This window comes from Heloderma suspectum, chromosome 1, assembly GCF_057233095.1.
Source record: "Heloderma suspectum isolate Gila_16-S chromosome 1, 16-S_ref, whole genome shotgun sequence".
NCBI lineage: Eukaryota > Metazoa > Chordata > Lepidosauria > Squamata > Helodermatidae > Heloderma > Heloderma suspectum.
The window spans coordinates 361,765,632-361,789,608 of NC_139458.1; the positions used below are offsets into that span (position 1 = coordinate 361,765,632).

Below are 23,977 nucleotides of genomic sequence, written 5' to 3' on the forward strand. Positions count from 1 at the left end.
AAATAAATAAAATAAATTAACATGCAAACTTAGCAGAGGCGGGTAGGAGCGTTGTCACATGCTATTGGAAGATTAATGACAGGATTGCACAGCCAAAATTGCAATCCGCCCTCGCCCTGACATCCAGTGTGTAGTGTGAGATGAAAGTGGATGGCCTCAACCACGATGCAGCTCGGCATAAGTCCAGTATCAACACTCTCCTGTTGTAGGCTATCGAAGTGGACATGGTTCTAGTGGAGCATGCCTTAATGAGCTTCAATCTTGCAAGTTCATAGGCTAACTGTATAGCCTGTCCAATCCAAGGGGCGAGCCTCTGCGAAGAGACCTGACACCCCTTCTTAGACCCTCCATAGCAAATGAAAAGTCTTTGGGATTTATAGAACGATTCTGTCCTAGCCTTGTAGAAAGCCAGCGCATGACATACATCCAAAGTATAGAGTGTTGTTTCCAGCTGCAAAGACGATACTGGAAAAAAGGTGGGGAGAACGATGTCTCGATTTATATGGAAATCAGACACCACCTTAAGCAGGAAGGCTGGGTCGGGTCTTAACACCACCTTGTATCTATGAAAAATAAGGTATGGTGCGTCTATACAAAGGGCACATAATTCACTTGCCCTTCGAACAGTAGTTATGGCTATTAGGAATGCCACCTTCCAAGACAGAAATCGGAGATCTACCTTAGCCAGAGGCTCAAATGGCTTTGACATCAAGATCTTCAGAACAATGGACAAACTCTATTCCGGGACGAAAACCCAAGTTGGAGGAGCTAAATTTCTTAGACCTTGCAGAAATTGGTGTGCTGTTGGGTGTGCAAACACTGTAAAACCATTCATAGGAAGATGAAAGGCTGAGATCGTGGCTAAGTAGACCTTAATCAAGGTAAATCTTAATTCCTTTTAAAGAAGACTATGAAGAAAAGCAAGTACAGTCTGTATTGATGCAGAGTAGGGATCAATGCTCTGAGAAGCTGCAAAAAAGGAAAAAGCCTTCCACTTACTCTCATATGTCTGTCTAGTAGATGGTTTGAGTGTTGCATCCAGTACTGCTTGTACCTCCAAGGGGAGGCAGGCTAACTCGAATGAATTTTCCATGCCGTGAGGCAGAGGACATCAAGATCTGGATGGCAAACACAACTGTGATCCCTGATGAGAAGTGTCGGTATCAATGGTATGTATGTATGTATGTATATATGTATTTCACTTCTATACTGCCCAATAGCCGAAGCTGTCTGGTAGGAGCATATACCTCTTGTTGGCTAGATTGAGCAGGGGAGAAAACCATGGTTGCCTTGGCCACCAAGGAGTTATCAGAATACAGTCTGTGTTGTCCCTCTAAATCTTTTGCAGTACCTTGGAAATTAGAGGAAATGGAGGGAAAATGTAGAAGAGACCTTCTGACCAACAAATCTGAAAGGCATCCCCTAGCAATCCAGTGCCAAGACCTCCCCTGGAGCAAAACCTGTCACATACCATGTTGTGACTGGTAGCAAAGAGACCCATATGTAGTCTGCCCCATTTCTGGAATAGCATCCTGACAAGGGGAGGAGCCAGCTGCCACTTGTGTGACAATCGATAAGTCCTGCTTAGAGAATCCGCCAAATGATTGTCCTTCCCCAGGATGTGAGGGGCTGTCATACCCCTTTTGATTGCCCAGTCAAGAAGTCTGATAGTCATATTCACTAAGCCTGGGGAATGAGTTCTTTCTTGCTTGTTGAGGTACCACAACACCGTAGTGTCATCCATCAGTACTTGGACATGCCTGTGAGCAAGATGGGACTCTCAAGATTGGAGTGCTTTCCTCACTACCAAGAATTCTAGTGCGTTGATATGTAACACTCTGTTGCGTGGTTGCCAGAGACCTTGAATCTACAGTGCACCACAATGGGCTTCCCATCCCAGTTGAGATGTATTGGTCACCAAAGTTTGTGACGGCGGTATCGGTGTAAACAGGATCCCTGCTGTAAGACTGCATGGCTGCGTCCACTAAATTAAACTGATCACTACATGGACTGGCACTACCAAGCACACTCTGCAAGCGTTGGCATTGGGATCAAATGATTTCAGGAACCATTCTGCAGACACTTCATGTGGAGCCTTGCCCAGGCAACGACGTAAACTGCGGATGCCATTAGTCCCAATAACCATTGAATTTGAAAAACTATTGTCCTGTGGGAATGAGAAATTTTGTGAACTAACTCCATCAGTGGTCTGCGTCTGTCCAAAGGTAAGTAAGCTCTCACAGTAATTTAATCCAACACTGCACCTATGAAGGGAATCACTTGGATGGGTTCCAGGTTGGACTGTTCTTCATTTACTATTAGTCCTAATGACTGCAGCAGGCTTCTGATGAATAAAACTGCTTGAGTAAGAAGATGTTTGGATGACACCACTATTAACCAGTCATCCAGGTATGGATAGACTTCGATACCTTGAGTGCGAATGAAAGCACACACCACTGCCATGCATTTTGTGAAGACCCTCGGCACGGTTGCCAAATGAAAAGGGAGAACCATGAATTGGCACATCTGATCTCTGATCATGAAACAAAGATACTTCTTATTATCTTCCCTGATGGCAATGTGGAAGTAGGCATCTTTGAGGTCCACTGAAGCAAACCATACACCTTGGTGAAGAAGATGGATGACTGAAGCCAAAGTAGTCATTTGAAACTTTTGTGCCCTGATGAATTCACTGAAGCCCAAGATCCAGAATGGGGATGAAGTCCTCCATCCCTTTTTGGTACCATGAAGTAACAGGAGAAAAACCCATCTCTGGTCTGGTAAGGTATAATTCTTCTGATAGCTCCCTTCTCGAGCAGCGTAGATATCTCCATCTGGAGAGGCTCCGAGGATGGCATAACTTGAACGGTACCAAGAGGAGGCAGGACTTCGAACTCTATTTGGTATCCAATTTGGATGATGTTGAGGACCCATTTGTCTGCAGTTATGATCGTCCAATTCGGTAGAAAATGACACAGGCATGATCGAAACATGGGAGGCATGTGGTGTAGGGCTAAGTTAAAGCTGTTGTTTAGAGGAGTTGTCCTCCTTGGAGTGCTGCTGTCGAAAGCAGTTGGGAGGAAGTTGCTTTCTTTGAGGCTGCTGCTGATAAAACTTAGAAGTTCTATCTTGGTATTGATGAGGTTGATGGAATTGTTGCTGTGTGAACCATATCCTCTGCCTATAAGGGTGCTGTTGCAGTGTTCTTTGCCTTTTGAATGGCATCCATTAGTTAAAGAGGCCTTCACCATCAAAGGGAAGAGCTTTTATCTGTGAACGTGCCTCTGGTGTCAAGCCAGCGGACCGGAGCCAAGCATGCCTGCGAAGGGCTCCCGCCATTGCCTTTGCATCACAGTCAGCTTGGTGACAAGTTGGTGTTAATTTGTTGTCGTGACAATTTCTCTGCCTCAGTCTGAAAAGGACGTGCAAGTTCCCTGGTCTTCTGGAAGATAATCACACAAGAATCCCATCTTTTTCCACAAGAAAAGCTGATATCTTGACATTGTTGCTTGATAATTAGCCACACAGAGGCGAAGTGCGGATGAAGAATAAATCCATCTGGCCAGTAAGTCCAGCCTGCAACCTTACTTGTCTGCTGGTGAGGCATGAATCTTTTGTGATTTGCCGTGGGATGATTCCACTATAATCGACTCTGGATGTGGGTGTGTAAACAGAAAACTAGCATCCTTCTCTCCCACCTTATAAAGGGATTCTAATTGTTTTGATGTGGGGGCCATTGAAGAAGGGGCTTTCCAAGACTCTTTCAACAGTCTGTAGCAGTATAAGCAGGAATGGACACAGGAGCTGAAGCCTCCATGTAAACCACATCGAAGACCAGATCTTGTCATTTCTCTGTCGGTTGTTGGGTCTCAATTCCTAATGATTGTGCCATTCTCAGTATTTGTTCTGTAACATGATAAAGATCCTCGGAAGGCGAGACTCCTTCACACAGTCCTACAATCTTGTTTGGAGAGGAGACAGAAGGTTGTGCTGATGATACTGACGTTGAGCCTGAAAGATAGTCCTCAATGGATTGCAGGGATGAAGCTGCTCATTGATCCTGATCTTCTTCCTTCTCCCTAGATGTTGGGCTAGGGAGGGATGGGAGCAGGCAAGACTGAATCAATCCCACAGCATCAGAAGGTTGTGGCACCAACATTCTTTTTGTAGATTGTGCTTTTAATGAAATAGAGAGTGGTGGGACCAGCGGTGGCAGTAAGAAGGGATCTTTTTGTGGTGGTTTAGAAACAGTTGCTGAAGGTGCTGAACAGTACTGAGGAGAAGTTGCTCCTAAATACCTAGTACGATTGTGAAAAACATCATGATGATGATGCCAGTCCTCATATTGGTAATGCATCCTGGGCAGAGCAGACCAGTCACCATACCTGTCCTAGTCATGTATCGGTGAACGGGATCTGTAGCCCACATCTCTCTCATAATGGTCAAGTTAGGGAAGACATGATGTGTCAGAACGGAATGAATCCGGGGAGGTATCCCTATAAAAATGCTCCCTCGGTACCATGGGAAGGAACGGCTGAATTTGCGGTGGCAAGATGTGAGGCGCTATCAGTGGCGACACCTCTCTGATTTTGCCCTCCAAGTTCAATGCCGTATGTGGTTGCTCAGTTAATGATACCAAAGCAGCCCTCGGTACCAACACCGAAACTGCTGGCACTCTCGTATTGGAGAATCCAAAAGTGGTCGTGGCAGTGGGATCATAATCTGGTGTTGCTCCACGGTCTGAGAAGAAGAAAGGCCTGTATGATGATCTTTCTTTTTTCTTCTTTTTAGGAACCTCACTCATCGATTTAGGTGCTTTAGGTGCCTTAGCCTTTTTAGAAAGCTTTTTAGCTGTAGAAATAGTTAAGGATCTGCCTGGAGTGGGCGGATCAGTTCAACCCATGGTTAGAGTCGAAGACTTGGCCCGCTGCACAGAGGAAGACTGACTTGTCATAGCTTGAGGCTGAGAAACAGAAGTCATTGGGTGTGTTGAGTCAATGGCTTCTAAAGCCTTCTTCCAAAGGATTGCTTTTAAGCGGTCTGCCTGGTGACATTTAGTTTTTTTGGTGAAATTCATACAATGTCAGCAGGTCTCCACCACATGAGATTCCAGGCAAAACAGACAAAGAGAATGTCTGTCAGTGGGGGGGGGGGGTAGCTTGATGCCGCACTGAGTGCACTTTCAAAAAGAGGCCTTAGCAGTCATACGTCACCAAACGGCGATCAGCAATTGCAAAAAACAGATAGAAAAATAACTACTTTTTCCCCCCGAATAAGATAAAGGCAGAAAAAAAGACAAGAAGAGAAAGGGGAGAAGAAAGCTCCTAACTACCCTCAGCAAAAGTGGGAAAACCAGAAAGTCCCAATGAGCTGTACTTTCAGCAAGGCAGTCGAAAGAGAGCTGACGGAATGGGTGGGAACCTGCTGGGCTATGCGCAGTGGACGGTGGGGGAGGGTTCCCACCAAAAATGTTTTCCTCATCTAGAGAATGTTCCCAAACGAGGCTCTGCACAGGCGTAGAGCTCATATGTGTGATGCACAGAGACCACGAAGAACTGTGAATTTTTGACACACACACAAGAAATTGTGCTCTGGTTTCTACTGAAATTCCTTAAACGTTTCACTTGTGCATTAACATCTAGATAAATATTGCACTTTATAAGAAATTCAGTGGCAACCCATTCTGCTGAATCTGTGACACAACAAACATGGAATTTGGTTTAATAGCTCCATGGGCTTACAGACATAAAGCTGCATACAGAACACTCCGGAACTCTTCACCACGGTCAATATATCAGGAGTAGCCATGGGATTATATGCCTCCACCCCCACACCCCTCTGTGGCAACTATTCCCATCACCACCTTCAACAATGGCTAAGATTTAGTATCTCCTATCCTAAATACATGACAGTGACTGACCTGTGCCTTCAAGCACTTCTTGCTGCCAAACTCCTGCTAAGCTATATTAAGCTATAAGCTATAAGTATATGTGATTTCAGGTGGAAAAGTAGAGGGTGGGAAGAGCAGCTCATGGAAAAGGCTGCCAGGGAGAAAGTAGCAGGCAAAGAAAAGGTCTAGTACTCTCACGCTACCCACGCTCTTCCACTTGAAATCATCCCCAAGCCCCTATTTTATAGGTGTTTGGTTGTAATTAGTATTTGAAGGCATGGGTCTGCTATCACATATAGTTCTGCCCATCTAAAAAGGAGGGTTAATTTTCTTCCACAGAGCTAACAGAAGCAGACCTTCATATCCCAATTCTCAAAGTTTATGTCAAACAGTTGCACTCCATGCTGGGTTATTACCATCCCTTGGTGATTCTTCTTGGCATTTCCTAATCACAAAGTGTATTCTCCATGATGTTAAAGATCCCCATTACTCTAGGCAACAAATATGATATTAATAGCCTGTATGTCATAGATAACCTCTTCATCCGGACTCAGTGTAAGTTGGAGGTCATCCAAAATGTTATTAATTTATTGAAGCATTTGTAAATTATGTAAACAGCCACTACACCTTAACAGTTCCTAATGTTATTAAAAACAAATGAGAGAAAAGACTGGTAGGTACCATGTTAATTTGTTGGAATCAGGTCCACCGCATGTTAAAAAATCATGGAATAGTAGTTTGAACTAATGAGGACCTACGCCAAGCTATTTTTAGTGAGCAGTAGGTCCCTAACCTTTTTTTACAAGTAAGGAACCGGAGGATAGCCAACTGCAACTCTTGTTTACAATAACATAACACAGTGATCTGTTTCTGTACCAAGAAAAGGAATATGGTTTCAATTTTGTTTTTAAGCAATGCTGCCAACACATAGTCTTCCCTGTCAAACACTTGTGAATTGTGGAAGGCAGTTTAAGATTAATGTCACTAATTTTATTGTCTCTTTTGGCTTCTCATTCATTACACATTTCTTTAAAAGAAGAGGTGAAAGCACTATGCCTTATAAATGGAACTACAGATGTCTCAAATATTAATCATCATTACAGACTTATTGGGAAGAGGAAGCTTATATAACAGATTTGTTACTAGGTTCCAGTATTTAAAGTCAAGAATAATATCACTGATGGCCAGCAGAGTTGGTGGAGAGATCAGAGAGAGACCCTCTCCACAGCATCACATACACTTTTTCCATTTCCTGAGGGTAGCCATGTTAATCTATTGCAGCACAAGCAACAAAGAGTTTTGTGGCACTTTAAATACGAACAAATTTGGACTATAGTACACGAAAGCTTCTGCCAAATTAAATTTGTTACTTTTTAAGGTGCCACAAGACTCTCTGTTACTTTTCCTATTGTCCACAATAACATCCATGTTGGGTGAGCAGGGGGCTATCTCTTGTTATTCTGGATTGGCAAACAGTAGCAAAGCTCAGAGGGATAGATGCAAATTAGCAGCAAGCACAGGGACCTTCTCTTCTGGCAAGCTACTGAGGGTCACAGAGAGCAGGCTGGAACCCCTCATGTTCCAGTATAGCTCCACCCACCCAGGCAGCCCACTGGGTTCTCTTGGTCTGGCTTTAAGTGCTTTGCCTGGAGAATAGCCAGAGTCTGGTCTTGTCAATATAGCTCTCTAGGTACCTGAACTTCCATGATTTTCTGCCTATTCCTCAGTCTCTCTCTGTCAGTATGTTGTTTTTCCAGCCCTGCAAGATCTGCCAAACAATTTCCCTTCAATGCCTCATGCACATTCTACTTCTAGCTTTCCATATCTCAGCACACCGATACAACCTTTGTTTAGGACACAGAAGAGACAGATTTGCAAATCCCCTTGAGGTTAAACTACAATCCTAAAATGCCGTTCAAGGCTGGATGCCAATCACTGGTGCAGCCAGGGCTGGACCTTGGGGCCAAAGTCCAGGCCCCTGCAACATGGGGAGGGGTGATGGCACTCAAAGAGCAGCAGGTGATGGGAGAAACAGCATCAGCATCTGGGCATGGGTATGCTGGGGCCCACTTTCTCACTTTAAAAACATTTTATAGTTGGGGGCAGGCACAGGGCAATCAGGCATGTACAAGGTTCCAGATGCTCACTGTATTATTTTCTTTTAAAAAAGAAAACGGGGTGGGGAGGGATACGATAGCACTTTTCAATTACCTAAAGGGTTGTCACACAGAAGAGGGCTCAAACCTGTTCTCTATCATCCAAGACTGTAAGCCACGAAATAACGTGCTTAAGTTATGGGAAGCAGATTTTGTATGAAATCAGAAAAACTTCCTAATGGTCAGAGCAGTCAGACAATGGGACCTACTGCCTAGGAAGGTGGTGGGCTCTCCGTCCCTGGAGGTATTCAAGCAGACAGGCCAGCCATCTGTCAGGGATGCTTTAAACTGGATTCCTGCACTGAGCAGGGGGGTTGGACTCGATGGCCTAAATGATAACTTCCAATTCTATGATTCTAAAATATGTTATCCTTTTCTACAACAAAATGGTGCCTATTCTGAAGTCAATGTGTGCAGCATCAGCGCAGCAGAAACAACTCCTAAAATCATTATGGTGCTATGATTCAAATGAGTTTAAAATGTTAATTGCACATCCTCAAAGTATTTCTTTTTTATCAGGGTTGGCAAATAGTTTGTTTTGTTTTGCTCACGTATCAGGAATGTAGAAGTAGTAGTAAAGCATAGAGTGGTGGGGGGAGAAGAGAAATATTAATGGTGTGCTTCACAACTGAAGTAATATACATGGGCCATCCAAAGCACCCCCATCCTTGTAAAGCCATTAAGTCCAGAGTCTAAAATTACCTCACTGCACCACTGATGCCAATAATTGGCTGTTACCATAGAGTGGAAAGGAAAATTTGGCCAAATAAACTATCAACAATGCACATTCCTTTAAAAGTGAACTGTGTTCCCTCATATGCAAGTAGATAAGAGTAAAGTCCAATTCATGTTACTGTTGATGTGTGGTAGCTGTTAAGAAATCCCTCTGTGGTCAAGCTCCACATCAGCTCAGTAATATCTGGGAAGTCAGGGTCCACGGTGACCCTAATCACATTGTTAATTTCTATGCCAGTATCCATAGTTAACAGGGGGAGGAGTGCTGGTGTGAGAAATGACATGACCAGGGCAATCCCACATGATCTAACCTTCCATAGGTTGCCAAGCCAATGTGGAGCCAGGGTACAGAGGAGTGGTTTGAGGTTCTGTTTTCTGGCATCTACCACACCATTGCAATAATATGGGTTGGGTCTCTGTTTTTCGTTTAATTTATTGTCAGAAATGTGAATGACATAATACTGTTTGTATTTATAGTAGTGTATTTTGCAAGAAATAACCTACTATTACATACACATTTATCTTCAGATCCACAGGCAATGAATTGTCCACAAGGAGAAACAGCAATTCCACAAGGGTGACAGCGGCTACTATGGCCTTCAAAACGACGCTCACACCTTCAGAAAAAGATTAAATAAATATAAGTACTATATTTTTTAATGAACAAATTACTTCTAGGTTTAATAATTAATTTTGAGGAGTCTCACAATCACTTTGTATCCACCTTTTCCCATGAACCCAACCTAAATACAAAATAAATGATACACCACAGCATGCATACGTTGATTTCTAGTTGTTGAGAACATAGACAGTTCTGGTCAGGTGTGCATTTACACTGAAGATAATAGGTTAAATGCATATTAAATATCTTAAAGGAACAGTGACTGCTTCCAAACAGATACCTCCTAATGCTAATAATCACTGATCTTTTGCTGTAAGATACAAGTGGAATTACAACTGACGTTCCAATCTATTGGGAATATTACATTGTTTTCTGTATGTTGATCCTGCTATGTTCTCCCAATGGCATGACATAGCTGCTGTGGAAGGGGAAGACCAATTCAACTCAGCAACCATTTTAAGTTTAGAACACATTCACTATAACCTTTTCAATATGAGCCATTTTATCACCTGATGTTTTTTTAAATCAATCTTTTGATTATGGCTAAAGTGTTTCTTCAGCTATAATTTTAATTTTAAATGAAAGAATGTTATCATGCTATAACACCATAATGCTCTCTTTTTAATGATTACAAAAATATGGTCACCATCATTAACCACATTGCCAAAATATCAGTGAGCACAAAGGTTATAGTAAAGGTGAGATGAGCTGTGATAGATTCGCCTGTCCAATACAACACTGCCCACATTAAAACCTTGACTCTCTGCAGGATAGAAGGGTAGTGCCAAGGACATCTCTACCTGAGGAGATATCACTACTCTTTCATTCTTCCAAAAAAGAGTATGACTTTCTAGAGTATGAGAAGATATGGAAGAACTACTGTGAAAATACAAAATAAAACTAAATGCATGGTGGTGTTGTGTGAATGCCCTGTAAAAGTTAGTGAGCAAAACATAGGAATTCCACGCTAAAGTCTAGTGTGGAAGGACCCACTAATTCACAGACTACAACTAGTGCAGAAGAACTCTTTATTACAACCTCATGAGAAATATCTTAATGGACACAATTCTACATTTCTTCCTGTAAAACTGCAAGAGTTGTGAGATGTACATACAAATAATTTCTAGACTGCCTAACTTTCAAAAGACAGTTTACAAGTGTTCAGTGGAGCAAAAGGGACCCATCTCTCTTACAACCCTTTGCATGTATGTAATCTGAGCAAGTAAAACCATGGACTACCATGTCAATTTTCCATTTCCACCAAAACAGGAGCATTTTCCCTTATTCTAAATTGTATTCTTTCACTGAATATTCCTTCAGTATATTTTCCAGTGCTGTATTCAGTTTCTTATTCAATTGTGACTAATGGTTTGTTGAAATAGTGCCACCAACGAAATTAATTAAACACATATATTTACTTCAGCAAGGCTTTGACACAGTTCCACATGATATCCTCATCAGGTAAATTTGAGATACATTAATTAAACGGTGCTAGCATTGATGATGATGATTAATATACCTTCCTTCCTCCTAAGGGGGTTCAGGAAGGCATACAAAATAAAAATACATCATTGATAAATAATTAAAAACATCAACCATAGAACTAAAAGCAGCAAGGTCAAGGGCCAAGTTAAATCTCAAAAGCCCAGGTTAACAAGTATGTTTTTAGTTGTTCTCCAAAATTCAACAACTGGGGGCCACCTTCATTGCCTTACAGAGGGAGTTCCATAGTTGGGAGTGCTTTCCTTCTCTACACAACGGGTCAAGCCCACTGGTGGGATCATGAGCAGGGCCCCTCCAGTCAGTCTTAAAGCACAGACTGGTTGGTACTGGGGGAGATGCTCTTTTAAGTTGTGGCTATTCAGTCGTTCAGTCGTGTCCGACTCTTCATGACCCCATGGACCATAGCACACCAGGCCTTCCTGTCCTGTGCTCTCTCCCGGAGTGTGCTCAAGTCCATATTCATTGCATCGGTGATGCTATCTAGCCATCTCATCCTCTGCTGTCCCCTTCTCCTTTTGCCTTCAATCTTTCCCAGCATCAGGGTCTTTTCCAGTGACTTTTCTCTTCGCATTAGGTGGCCAAAATATTTGAGCTTCAGTTTCAGTATCTGTCCTTCCAATGAGCAGTCAGGGTTCATTTCCTTTAGGATTGACTGATTTGACCTCCTTGCAGTCCAGGGGACTCGTAAGAGTCTTCTCCAGCACCACAGTTTGAAAGCATCAATTCTTCAGTGCTCAGCCTTCCTTATAGTCCAGCTCTCACAGCCATACGTTGCTACTGGGAAAACCATAGCTTTGATTAGACGAACCTTTGTCAGCAAGGTGATGTCTCTGCTTCTTACTATGCTGTCTAGGTTTGCCAAAGCTTTCCTCCCAAGGAGCAAGCGTCTTTTAATTTCATGGCTACAGTCACCACCTGCGGTGATCTTGGAGCCCAAGAAAATAAAATCTGTCACAGCTTCCATTTCTTCCCCTTCTATATGCCAGGAAGTGATGGGGACAGATGCCATGATCTTTGTTTTTTTAATGTTGAGTTTCAAACCAGCTTTTGCACTCTCCTCTTTCACCCTCAACAACCGGCTCTTTAGATCCTCTTCGCTTTCTGCCATTAGGGTGGTATCATCTGCGTATCGGAGGTTGTTGATAATTCTCCCAGCAATCTTAATTCCGACCTGTGATTCATCCAACCCGGCGTTTCTCATGATGTACTCTGCATATAAGTTAAATAAGCAGGGTGACAATATGCAGCCTTGTCGTACTCCTTTCCCAATTTTGAACCAATCGGTTGTTCCATGTCCGGTTCTTACTGCTGCTTCTTGACCCCTGTACAGGTTTCTCAGGAGACAGGTAAGGTGGTCTGGTACTCCCATCCCTTTAAGAATTTGCCACAGTTTGTTGTGATCCACACAATCAAAGGCTTTAGCGTAGTCAATGAAGCAGAAATAGACCTTTTTCTGGAATTCTCTTGTTTTCTCCATGATCCAGTGAAAGTTGGCGATTTGATCTCTAGTTCCTCTGCCTCTTCAAAACCCAGTGTGCTTTGGGTACTTCTCGGTTCACATACTGCTGAAGGCTAGCTTGTAGGATTTTGAGCATCACCTTGCTGGCATGTGAAATGAGCGCAATTGTGCTGTAGTTTGAACACTCTTTGGCATTGCCCTTCTTTGGAATTGGAATGTAAACTGACCTTTTCCAGTCTTGTGGCCATTGTTGAGTGTTCCAAATTTGTTGGCATATTGAGTGCAGCACTTTAACAGCATCATCTTTTAGGATTTTAAATAGCTCAGCTGGAATACTGTCATCTCCGCTAGCTTTGTTATTACCAATGCTTCCTAAGGCCCACTTGACTTCACTCTCTGGGATGTCCAGCTCAGGTTCAGTGACCACATTATCATGGCTATCAGGGACATTAAGATCTTTCCTGTATAGTTCTTCTGTGCATTCTTTCCACCTTAATCTCATCTGCTTCTGTTAGGTCCCTGCCTTCTTTGTCCTTTATCATGCCCGTCTTGGCACAAAACGTTCCCTTGAGATCTCCGATTTTCTTGAAGAGATCTCTAGTCTTTCCCATTCTATTATTTTCCTCGATTTCTTTGCATTGTTCATCTAAGAAGGCCTTCTTGTCTGTCCTTGCTATTCTTCTGGAACTCTGCATTCAGTTGGGTATATCTTTCCATTTCTCCCTTGCTTTTTGCTTCCCTTCTTTCCTCAGCTACTTGTAAAGCCTCCTCAGACAGCCACTTGGCTTTCTTGCATTTCTTTTTCTTTGGGATGGATTCCGTTGCTGCCTCCTGAACAATGTTACGGACCTCTGTCCATAGTTCCTCAGGCACTCTGTCTATCCGGTCTAATCCCTTAAATCTATTCCTCACCTCCACTGTATATTCATAAGGGATATGATTTAGGTCATACCTGAATGGTTTGGTGGTTTTCCCTACATTCTTCAATTTAAGCCAAAATTTTGCAACAAGAAGCCATGATCTGAGCCACAGTCAGCTCCAGGTCTTGTTTTGACTGACTGTATAGAGCTTCTCCATCTTTGGCTGCAAAGGACATAATCAATCTGATGTCGATATTGACCATCTGGTGATGTCCATGTGTAGAGTCGTCTCTTGTGCTGTTGGAAAAGAGTGTTTGCTATGATCAGCGTGTTCTCTTGGCAAAACTCTATTAGCCTTTGTCCTGCTTCATTTTGTACACCAAGGCCATGCTTACCTGTTATCCTGGTGATTTCTTGACTTCCTACTTTAGCATTCCAATCCCCTATGATGAAATGGACATCTTTTTTTGGTGTTAGTTCTAGAAGGTGTTGTAGGTCTTCATAGAACCAATCAACCTCAGCTTCTTCGGCCCCAGTGGTTGGGTCATAGACTTGAGTTACTGTGATGTTGAATGGTTTGCCTTGGATTCGTACTGAGATCATTCTATTGTTTTTGAGATTGTACCCCAGTACTGCTTTTCCCACCCTTTTATTGACTATGAGTGCTACTCCATTTCTTCTAAGGGATTCTTGCCCACAGTAGTAGATATGATGGTCACCTGAATTAAATTCACCCATGCTTGTCCATTTGAGTTCGCTGATTCCCAAGATGTCGATGTTTAGTCTTGCCATCTCATGTTTGACCACCTCCAGCTTACCTTGATTCATTGATCTTACATTCCAGGTTCCTAAACAATATTGTTCTTTACATCATCGGACTTTTTTTTCACCACCAGACACATCCACTGCTGAGTGTCCTTTCGGCTTTGGCCCAGCCGCTTCACTCTTTCTGGCGCTACTTGGAAATACCCTCTGCTCTGCCCCAGTAGTATATAGGACACCTTCCAACCTGAGGGGCTCATCTTCCAACATCATTTCTTTTAGCCTTGTGATACGTTCCATGGGGTTTTCTTGGCAAGAATACTGGAGTGGGTTGCCATTTCCTTCTCCAGTGGACCACATTTTGTCAGAACTCTCTGCCATGACCTGTCCGTCTTGGGTGGCCCTGCACGGCATAGCTTATGGCTTCACTGAGTTATGCAAGCCCCTTCGCCACAACAAGGCAGTGATCCACGAAGGGGGATTTTAAGTACTCTTTTAAGTACTTGGGTCCTAAATCATTTAGGGATTTGTACACATGTATCAACACCTTGGATGGGTAAACAGTTGATTGGAAAACTGCCCTTAGTAACAAGCAATTATTAGATTATATTTAATCTGGAAGGGAATAATAAGTGGTTTTCCATTGGACATTGCTCTCAGTCCACTATTGTATAACATATCCATTAAATGCTCTGGATCAAGCAATCAAACATTCCTACTGCTAAACAGGAGGGATTCCATAAATAGGAGGAATTCCATAAATATCCAAGGAAGTGCCCCATCCTTCAGTTTGGTGTCTAATAAAGTAGATATTCAGAGCTGGGTGTCACACAATTACATTAGTACTGAATCATCTTCAGAGAAACAACAACAAAAAAAGCTTTTATTGTCCTAGCTGTGAACTTTATACTAAACATCCTCTTGTGCATCAAAATGCATATGGCTAGAATATGGAATGTAGGATTCAGCAGCTTTAACTGCTCAGAAAGAGAACAGTCAGCTAATACCTACTGCTTGATAAAGAATTGAGACACCAGCTTGCTATCTTGGAATAATTATGAACATATACTATTAAGCAGGGAGGAAATATAGCTGTTCCTTAAGGCATACAGAAGCCAGACCTTCTAGGGCTTTAAAAATTAAATCCTGCAACTCAAATTGTGTCTGGAAACTAGCTAGGAAACCAGTTAAGTTCTTTCACTATCAGGGTGCTATTTTCCTAATAACTAAACCAGAGTCAGTAATTGGGCCACCACATTCTGGGGAGCTGAAGCTTGGAAACTGTTTTTAAAGGCATCCTTGCATAGGATTAATTTTTACCCCCTTGAAAAAGAGATCAAAATGTTACATTGCAGTAAAGTCTAAGTGGTTAGCACTTGGAATTCTCATGTTTACTATGTTTTAGAGTGATGATGGTCCATGGTTTATGGTGGAAATATACCTGATCCACTCAATTAGCCCTTTTAGGAGCCAAGAAAACTTTCTTTTTGCCAGGCTTGTGGACCATATTTGCTGGTAAATTGTTTAAGTATTGGTTTTTTATTATCTGAAGTTTTATTTTTCAATTCTAAATTTAATGTTTTCTATTTTGCATTATTGTTGTAAGCTGCTTTGAAAATCCTGTTGGGAAATAAATAGGTCTGTCCAATAACCAATATATTTACAACAAAAGCATAATTTTATCATAATATCAGAATATGGAATCTGGACTGCCTTAAGGCACAATCCTATGCATGTTTCAACAGAAAAAGTCGTACAACTCCTAGCATTCCCTAGCCAGCATGGAACTGTATTTTTAAATGACACAAGTTTTGCCATCTTAGCTATGGTTAAAAATGGTTCCTCAAAAACCAGTGGGGTAGCATTTGAATCTCTATAGATGTTTTGAAGCATGTTCGAAAGTTGTCATACTTCAACAAAAAGTTCTGAAAGGGAGACTCCTGCATGAAGCTGCTGAGTTGAAATCCATATGCGGATTTGTCAAGCTGGAGCTGAATAGAGACTGGGGTCTATTTGCTAGATACAGATGCTATTATCCTCCTTTAGGTGTTTATGAACATTATTCATGTTGCCTTGCCAATTCATTAACCATTAGGAATGGCTCACATCCACTCTGATTGGATTTTACACTCTTTGGACTGAATCTTGTTTTCATTTGTACTCTGCTGAGCCTTCTGGCCTTCTGGTGTAAAAGCATTTCCACAACCACCAGCCTTTTCATGTGTGTGTGTGTGTGTGTGTGTGTGTGTGTGCGCGATAACAGTTCATGGGTCACTATGAACAAAATTACGCTTATTTTTTTTTCTAGATTTAGTGTAAAGCTAGGAGGGGCCTTATATATTACTCAAAGAGCTTCAAATATTTCAGAGAAATCCTTTCTCATTAAACAACTAGGAGCTGACAGTATTCTATGTAATTAAAGGTAAAAGGTGTCCCCAACCAGTCATGTCTGACTCTAGGGTGTGGTGCTCATCTCCATTTCTAAGCCGAAGAGCCAGCGCTGTCCGAAGACGCTTCCGTGGTCATGTGGCTGGCATGACTGAACACCGAGGTGCACGGAACGCTGTTACCTTTCCCGCCGAAGTGGTACCTATTTATCTACTTGCAATTTCTTGCTTTCGAACTGCTAGGTTGGCAGAAGCTGGGACTGAAGACGGGAACTCACTCCGTCACGCAGCACTCGGGTCTTGAACTGCTGTCCTGCCGACCTTCCGGTCTGCAGTTCAGCATCTTAACCACTAATCCACCGCGGCCCCTTTTATTCTATGTAATTAAGTCCCCATTATGCTACCTTTGGGTGCTATAGACATGGCTGAGGCAGCTGACACATAGACTAACATTCCTCGCATGTGCTCCTTAAGCAGAAAGTAGGCAGGAAGTGTCATGACTAACATCTGGTAACTGTATAGTAAACCTGCCAATTTCTCCCTGGATGAGTTTGCACATCACACTAAGCTACCTTGAGAGTAAGCCACCGTTACTCCTGACAATCAGGTGTGCGGCAATTTCACATGGCTTCTTTCCCCCTCAGTCCGCCCACCCACCCCTGGCATGTATCCCAGCTACTTTGCAGCAAAACCCCTCTCAGATCCTCATATTCCTGACGGCCAAGAGCTCCCCTGACCCCCACCACCCGATCACTGCATAGCTGTCAAATCTACAAATTGCAAAGCACAAAATCTCAGAGCTTTGTACTCTCTACGGAGGGAAACTAATCTCTACCCCTTTTCTGAGCCATTTTAATGTTGGAAATCCTGAGGTTTTTTGGTCCTTCAAATTTGCACAAATGGGATCAGGGGGTTGTGGGGGGTTTTGGCCCTTCAAATTTGCACAGAAGTGTTCAGGGTTTTTTTTTAAAAAAAATTCTCTTCAGTCCTTCACAAGTGCTCATATTCGAAGGACACAGTTTACATTCTTAAGTTGTATCAGTGTGACAGCAGCTAGTACAGTACCCAAGCACATCAATATACCCTCTGCACATCTAGAAATGCCACTTGTCAAATTCCCCCTCTCATAACATGTTGAAATGCCAGTTGTCAAATTCGTCCTCCACTTCAGTGCTTCCCTTGACAGTGAACTCCGAAAGGGGCAATTGAAGAACACAGGAGCTTTTGCTGTGGGTGTAATAACTGAAGGAGTATGTGGAGTTTATTTCTGCATTTCCAATTTAACAATTTATTTATTTATTTATTATTAAATTTATTAATTGCCCATCTGGCTGGTCACCCAGCCACTCTGGGCGATGTACAACATACAATAAAAACAGTTTAAAACAATACAATTCTACAATAAAAACATTTTCTAAAATACCCTAACCCACCCCAAATGCCTGCCTGAACAGCCACGTTTTTAATGCATGATGGAAGCTCATTAAAGAGGGGGCATGACAGAGTTCCCTAGGGAGGGAGTTCCACAGAGTGGGGGCCACCACAGAAAAGGCCCTCTCCCTCGTCCCCACCAGTCTAGCTGTCCTGGCTGATGGGACAGAGAGAAGGCCATCCGAGGCTGATCTTGTTAAGCGGCCTGTCTGGTGCTGCTGGAGGCGCTCCTTAAGATAGGCTGGGCCGGAACCATATAGGGTTTTAAAGGTCAAAACCAACACCTTGAATTTGGCCCGGAAAACAACTGGTAACCAGTGCAACTCCTTCAGCACTGGAGTGAGGTGATCTCGCCGGCGGCTGCCTTTAATCAGGCGAGCCGCCGCGTTCTGTACCAGCTGCAGTTTCCGAACCATCTTCAAGGGTAACCCCATGTAGAGCGCATTACAGTAGTCTAAACGAGAGGAGACCAGGGCATGTACTACCGATGGGAGCAGATGGTCGGGAAGGAAGGGGCACAGCCGCCGTATCAGATGGAGTTGATACAGCGCTGTCCGGCTCACAGCTGACACCTGAGCCTCCATGGACAGCTGGGAGTCCAAAATTACCCCAGGCTGCGGACCTGGTCTTTCAAGGGTAGCCGTAGCCCATTCAACACCAGGTCAACATCCCCCAGCCTCCTCTTGTCTCCCACCAAAAGTACCTCGGTCTTGTCAGGGTTCAGCTTCAGCCTATTCCTCCCCATCCAGCCACTCACCGTCTCCAGACATTTGGACAGGGATTCTACGGCCAACCTTGGTGAAGATTTAAACGAGAGGTAGAGCTGCGTGTCATCCGCATATTGATGACACTGCACCCCAAACCTCCTGATGATAGCCCCCAGCGGCTTCACATAGATGTTAAATAGCATCGGGGAGAGGATGGAACCCTGTGGCACCCCACAAGTAAGTGGCCACAGGTCCGAAACCTCCTCTCCCAGTGCTACCCTCTGGTACCTGCCGGAGAGGAAGGACCAGAACCACCGCAATACGGTGTCCCCAATGGCCAACCCCTCCAGGCGGTCCAGGAGGATACCATGGTCAACGGTATCGAAAGCCACTGAGAGGTCGAGGAGAACAAGGAAGGAGTATTCACCCCTATCCAGAGCCCTCCTCATATCATCTACCAAGGCGACCAAGGCCGTTTCTGTCCCATGCCCAGGCCTGAAGCCCGACTGAAATGGGTCTAGATAATCAGTTTCTTCCAAGTGTGCCTTCAACTGCACCACCACCACCCGCTCAATCACCTTGCCCCAAAATGGCAGATTTGAGACTGGGCGAAAGTTGATCAAAACTTGAGGATCCAAGGAGGGCTTCTTTAAGAGCGGTCTTATCACTGTCTCCTTGAGGGCTGATGGCATCACTCCCTCCTCAAGGGAGGCGTTCACCACCGCCTTGATCCCCTCACCCAGTCTCTCTCTGCAGCTCATAATGAGCCAAGATGGGCAAGGATCAAGTAAGCAGGTGGTCGGCCGTACCGATGAAAGCACCTTGTCCACTTCATCAGGAGGAAGAAGCTGGAACCGATCCCACAAAACCGGTTTGCCACAATCAATGAAGCATGTGAATAAAATAGGAAAATATGCCCTGTTACTGTCCTGGGAATGTGCGCACTTGTGCAGGATCAAAGAAAAAGCATAATAAAACAAACAAAGCTGAACACATTTATGCAGTTTTAAGGACCGAACAAATAAAAAGGCTGGTAAAACAATATGGATATTGCCAAGTGTCAATGCAGTGTAATTGAAGGGGTGAACACTGATAGCACTGACAGCAGAGAATGAGGGTGGATGGCGGCAGCACTAGCAAGATCACAAGGAGCAGCCGGTGGGGTTTTTTTGCCCCTCTTGCCAGGCTGCTCTCTCGTCATTTTAAACAACCCAGACTGAAGCAACTCTGCTGGATTCAGATGTCACGACAAGCCACCCTGAGAACAAGCCACACTAAAGAACCCTACTATAAGCCATGGGTTCTCAGCATGGCTTGTTTGTGAAAAATTAGCCATCACGGAAAAGCTGCACCAAGTTTGGATGTCACAACAAGCCACCCTGCCACACATGGTGACAATCCACCATGGTGTAGTGAGATGTGCGAACCAGGTCTCCCTATTATCCACTGTACAATCTGTAGCAATGAACACACAATATGTGTGACATATTTTATTTCACTAATCATTTGTTGAAGCCATTTACTTATCCACGCAGCTTTTCTCTTCAAAAATGCTGCTGGAAAAATGTGTATGTTTTCATTAATTACAAAATAATCACACCACTCACTCTACCAAGTTTATTCCACTGTAATCACTGCTATTCCTACACTGGAGTCCAATAAATATTTAGTGTTATCTATTACAGTACCTCCTTACACAATACATACACTATAAAGAGTAATCACTAAGGAGATCGTAATTCTTTTAAACCTACTCAATTATTTTAAAATGTAATATGACTAAAACAGTGATAGAGCAATCCTATGGCCCTTCAAGGACATCCCAGGGGTGTAAGATGGTACCGATCCCCCACCCCCTGCCCCCCAAAAGCTGTAGACAGTTACAACCATGGAGAGGGGTAAACTGAGTGGGGAGTCAGATTCTAAATTCTCTAGTAAACCCACTGTGACATCACATCAGGTGAGCCAATGGCAAGCAAGAGGATATGGCAAGGCAAGCAAGAGGATATAGAAATACAGGAGGGAAAAACAAAGAGGAGGAAGAAGGAAGGACTGATAACACTCATGGTACATCATACCGCCCCCTTCATGGATCACTGCCTTGTTGTGGTGAAGGGGCTTGCGTAACTCAGTGAAGCCATACGCTATGCCGTGCAGAGCCACCCAAGACGGACAGGTCATGGCAGAGAGTTCTGACAAAATGTGGTCCACTGGAGAAGGAAATGGCAACCCACTCCAGTATTCTTGCAAGAAAACCCCATGGAACGTATCACAAGGCTAAAAGAGATGACGCCGGAAGATGAGCCCCTCAGGTCGGAAGGTGTCCAATATGCTACTGGGGAAGAGCAGAGGGTATTTCCAAGTAGCGCCAGAAAGAGTGAAGCGGCTGGGCCAAACCCGAAAGGACACTCAGCAGTGGATGTGTCTGGTGGGGAAAAGAAAATCCAATGCTGTAAAGAACAATATTGTTTAGGAACCTGGAATGTCAGATCAATGAATCAAGGTCAGCTGGAGGTGGTCAAACATGAGATGGCAAGACTGAACATCAACATCTTGGGAATCAGTGAACTAAAATGGACAGGCATGGGTGAATTTAATTCAGGTGACCATCATATCTACTATTGTGGGCAAGAATCCCTTAGAAGAAATGGAGTAGCACTCATAGTCAACAAAAGGGTGGGAAAAGCAGTACTGGGGTACAATCTTAAAAACGATAGAATGATCTCAGTACGAATCCAAGGCAAACCATTCAACATCACAGTAATTCAAGTCTATGACCCAACCACTGAGGCCGAAGAAGCTGAGGTTCTGTGAAGACCTACAACACCTTCTAGAACTAACACCACAAAAAGATGTCCTCTTCATCATAGGGGATTGGAATGCTAAAGTAGGAAGTCAAGAAATCACTGGGATAACAGGCAGGCATGGCCTTGGTGTACAAAATGAAGCAGGACAAAGGCTAATAGAGTTTTGCCAAGAGAACACGCTGATCATAGCAAACACTCTTTTCCAACAGCACAAGAGACGACTCTACGCATGGACATCACCAGATGGTCAATATCGAAATCAGATTGATTATGTCCTTTGCAGCCAAAGATGGAGAAGCTCTATACAGTCAGTCAAAACAAGTCCTGGAGCTGACTGTGGCTCAGATCATGAGCTGCTTCTTGCAAAATTTCGGCTTAAATAGAAGAACGTAGGGAAAACCACTAAACCATTCAGGTATGACCTCAATCATATCCCTTATGAATGTACAGTGGAGGTGAGGAATAGATTTAAGGGATTAGACCGGATAGACAGAGTGCCTGAGGAACTATGGACGGAGGTCCGTAACATGGTTCAGGAGGCAGCAACGGAATCCATCCCAAAGAAAAAGAAATGCAAGAAAGCCAAGTGGCTGTCTGATGAGGCTTTACAAATAGCTGAGGAAAGAAGGGAAGTGAAAAGCAAGGGAGAAAGGGGAAGATATATCCAACTGAATGCAGAGTTCCAGAGAATAGCAAGGAGAGACAAGAAGGCCTTCTTAAATGAACAATGCAAAGAAATCGAGAAAAACAACAGAATGGGAAAGACTAGAGATCTCTTCAAGAAAATCGGAGATCTCAAGGGAACGTTTTGTGCAAAGACGGGCATGATGAAGGACAAAGAAGGCAGGGACCTAACAGATGCAGATGAGATTAAGAAGAGGTGGAAAGAATACACAGAAGAACTATACAGGAAAGATCTGAATGTCCCTGATAGCCATGAGAGTGCGGTCACTGAACGTGAGCCGGACATCCTCGAGAGTGAAGTCAAGTGGGCCTTAGGAAGCATTACTAACAACAAAGCTAGCGGAGATGACAGTCTTCCAGCTGAGCTATTTAAAATCCTAAAAGATGATGCTGTTAAAGTGCTGCATTCAATATGCCAACAAATTTGGAACACTCAACAATGGCCGCAAGACTGGAAAAGGTCAGTTTACATTCCAATTCCAAAGAAGGGCAATGCCAAAGAGTGTTCAAACTACCGCACAATTGCGCTCATTTCACATGCCAGCAAGGTGATGCTCAAAATCCTACAAGCTAGGCTTCAGCAGCATGTGAACCAAGAACTACCGGAAGTACAAGCTGGGTTTCGAAGAGGCAGAGGAACTAGAGATCAAATCACCAACATTCGCTGCATCATGGAGAAAGCAAGAGAATTCCAGAAAAACGTCTATTTCTGCTTCATTGACTACGCTAAAGCCTTTGATTGTGTGGATCACAACAAACTGTAGCAAATTCTTTAAGTGATGGGAGTACCAGACCACCTTACCTGTCTCCTGAGAAACCTGTACGAGGGTCAAGAAGCAACAGTAAGAACCAGACATGGAACAACCGAGTGGTTCAAAATTGGGAAAGGAGTACGACAAGGCTGCATATTGTCACCCTGCTTATTTAACTTATATGCAGAGTACATCATGAGAAACGCCGGGTTGGATGAATCACAGGTTGGAATTAAGATTGCTGGGAGAATTATGAACAACCTCCGATATGCAGACGATACCACCCTAATGGCAGAAAGCGAAGGGGATCTAAAGAGCCTCTTGTTGAGGGTGAAAGAGGAGAGTGCAAAAGCTGGTTTGAAACTCAACATTAAAAAAACGAAGATCATGGCATCTGTCCCCATCACTTCCTGGCATATAGAAGGGGAAGAAATGGAAGCAGTGACAGATTTTACTTTCTTGGGCTCCAAGATCACTGCAGACGGTGACTGTAGCCATGAAATTAAAAGACACTTGCTCCTTGGGAGGAAAGCTATGGCAAACCTAGACAGCATAGTAAGAAGCAGAGACATCACCTTGCCGACAAAGGTCCGTCTAATCAAAGCTATGGTTTTCCCAGTAGTAATGTATGGCTGTGAGAGCTGGACTATAAGGAAGGCTGAGCGCCGAAGAATTGATGCTTTCGAACTGTGGTGCTGGAGAAGACTCTTACGAGTCCCCTGGACTGCAAGGAGGTCAAATCAGTCCATCCTAAAGGAAATCAACCCTGAGTGCTCATTGGAAGGACAGATACTGAAGCTGAAGCTCAAATATTTTGGCCACCTAATGCGAAGAGAAAACTCCCTGGAAAAGACCCTGATGCTGGGAAAGACTGAAGGCAAAAGGAGAAGGGGACGGCAGAGGATGAGATGGCTAGATAGCATCACCAATGCAATGAATATGAACTTGAGCACACTCCGGGAGAGAGCGCAGGAGAGGAAGGCCTGGCGTGCTATGGTCCATGGGGTCACGAACAGTCGGACACGACTGAATGACTCAACAACAAAAACAACATCATACCGCATGGCCCTTATTTACAATACAGCTAAATTACTTACCCAGATTTTACTTTTAACTTTTTTACCATTCAACTCCTTTGCTTAAATTCATGTCTTAAAAGGATACAGCAGATAAGTGACCTGTGAAAAACTTCCAACCTCTTCAGTATTCATGAATTGTAGTT

The 23,977-nt window shown here is 43.6% G+C and overlaps 1 protein-coding gene and 1 long non-coding RNA gene across 3 annotated transcripts in view; one reads left to right on the top strand and one right to left on the bottom strand.

Annotated features, from left to right (window-relative positions):
• Window positions 1–23,977, bottom strand: part of WDR27 (WD repeat domain 27) — a 209,879-nt gene that overhangs the window by 108,048 nt on the left and 77,854 nt on the right. For both annotated transcript variants that reach the window (XM_084832154.1, XM_084832161.1), the window contains exon 24: window positions 9,296–9,398. In XM_084832154.1, coding sequence (XP_084688280.1) covers window positions 9,296–9,398 — 103 coding nt within the window. The remainder of the gene's footprint in view (window positions 1–9,295; window positions 9,399–23,977) is intronic.
• LOC146359759 (uncharacterized) overlaps window positions 1–23,977 on the top strand; it is a 109,228-nt gene that overhangs the window by 67,684 nt on the left and 17,567 nt on the right. The window lies entirely within an intron of this gene.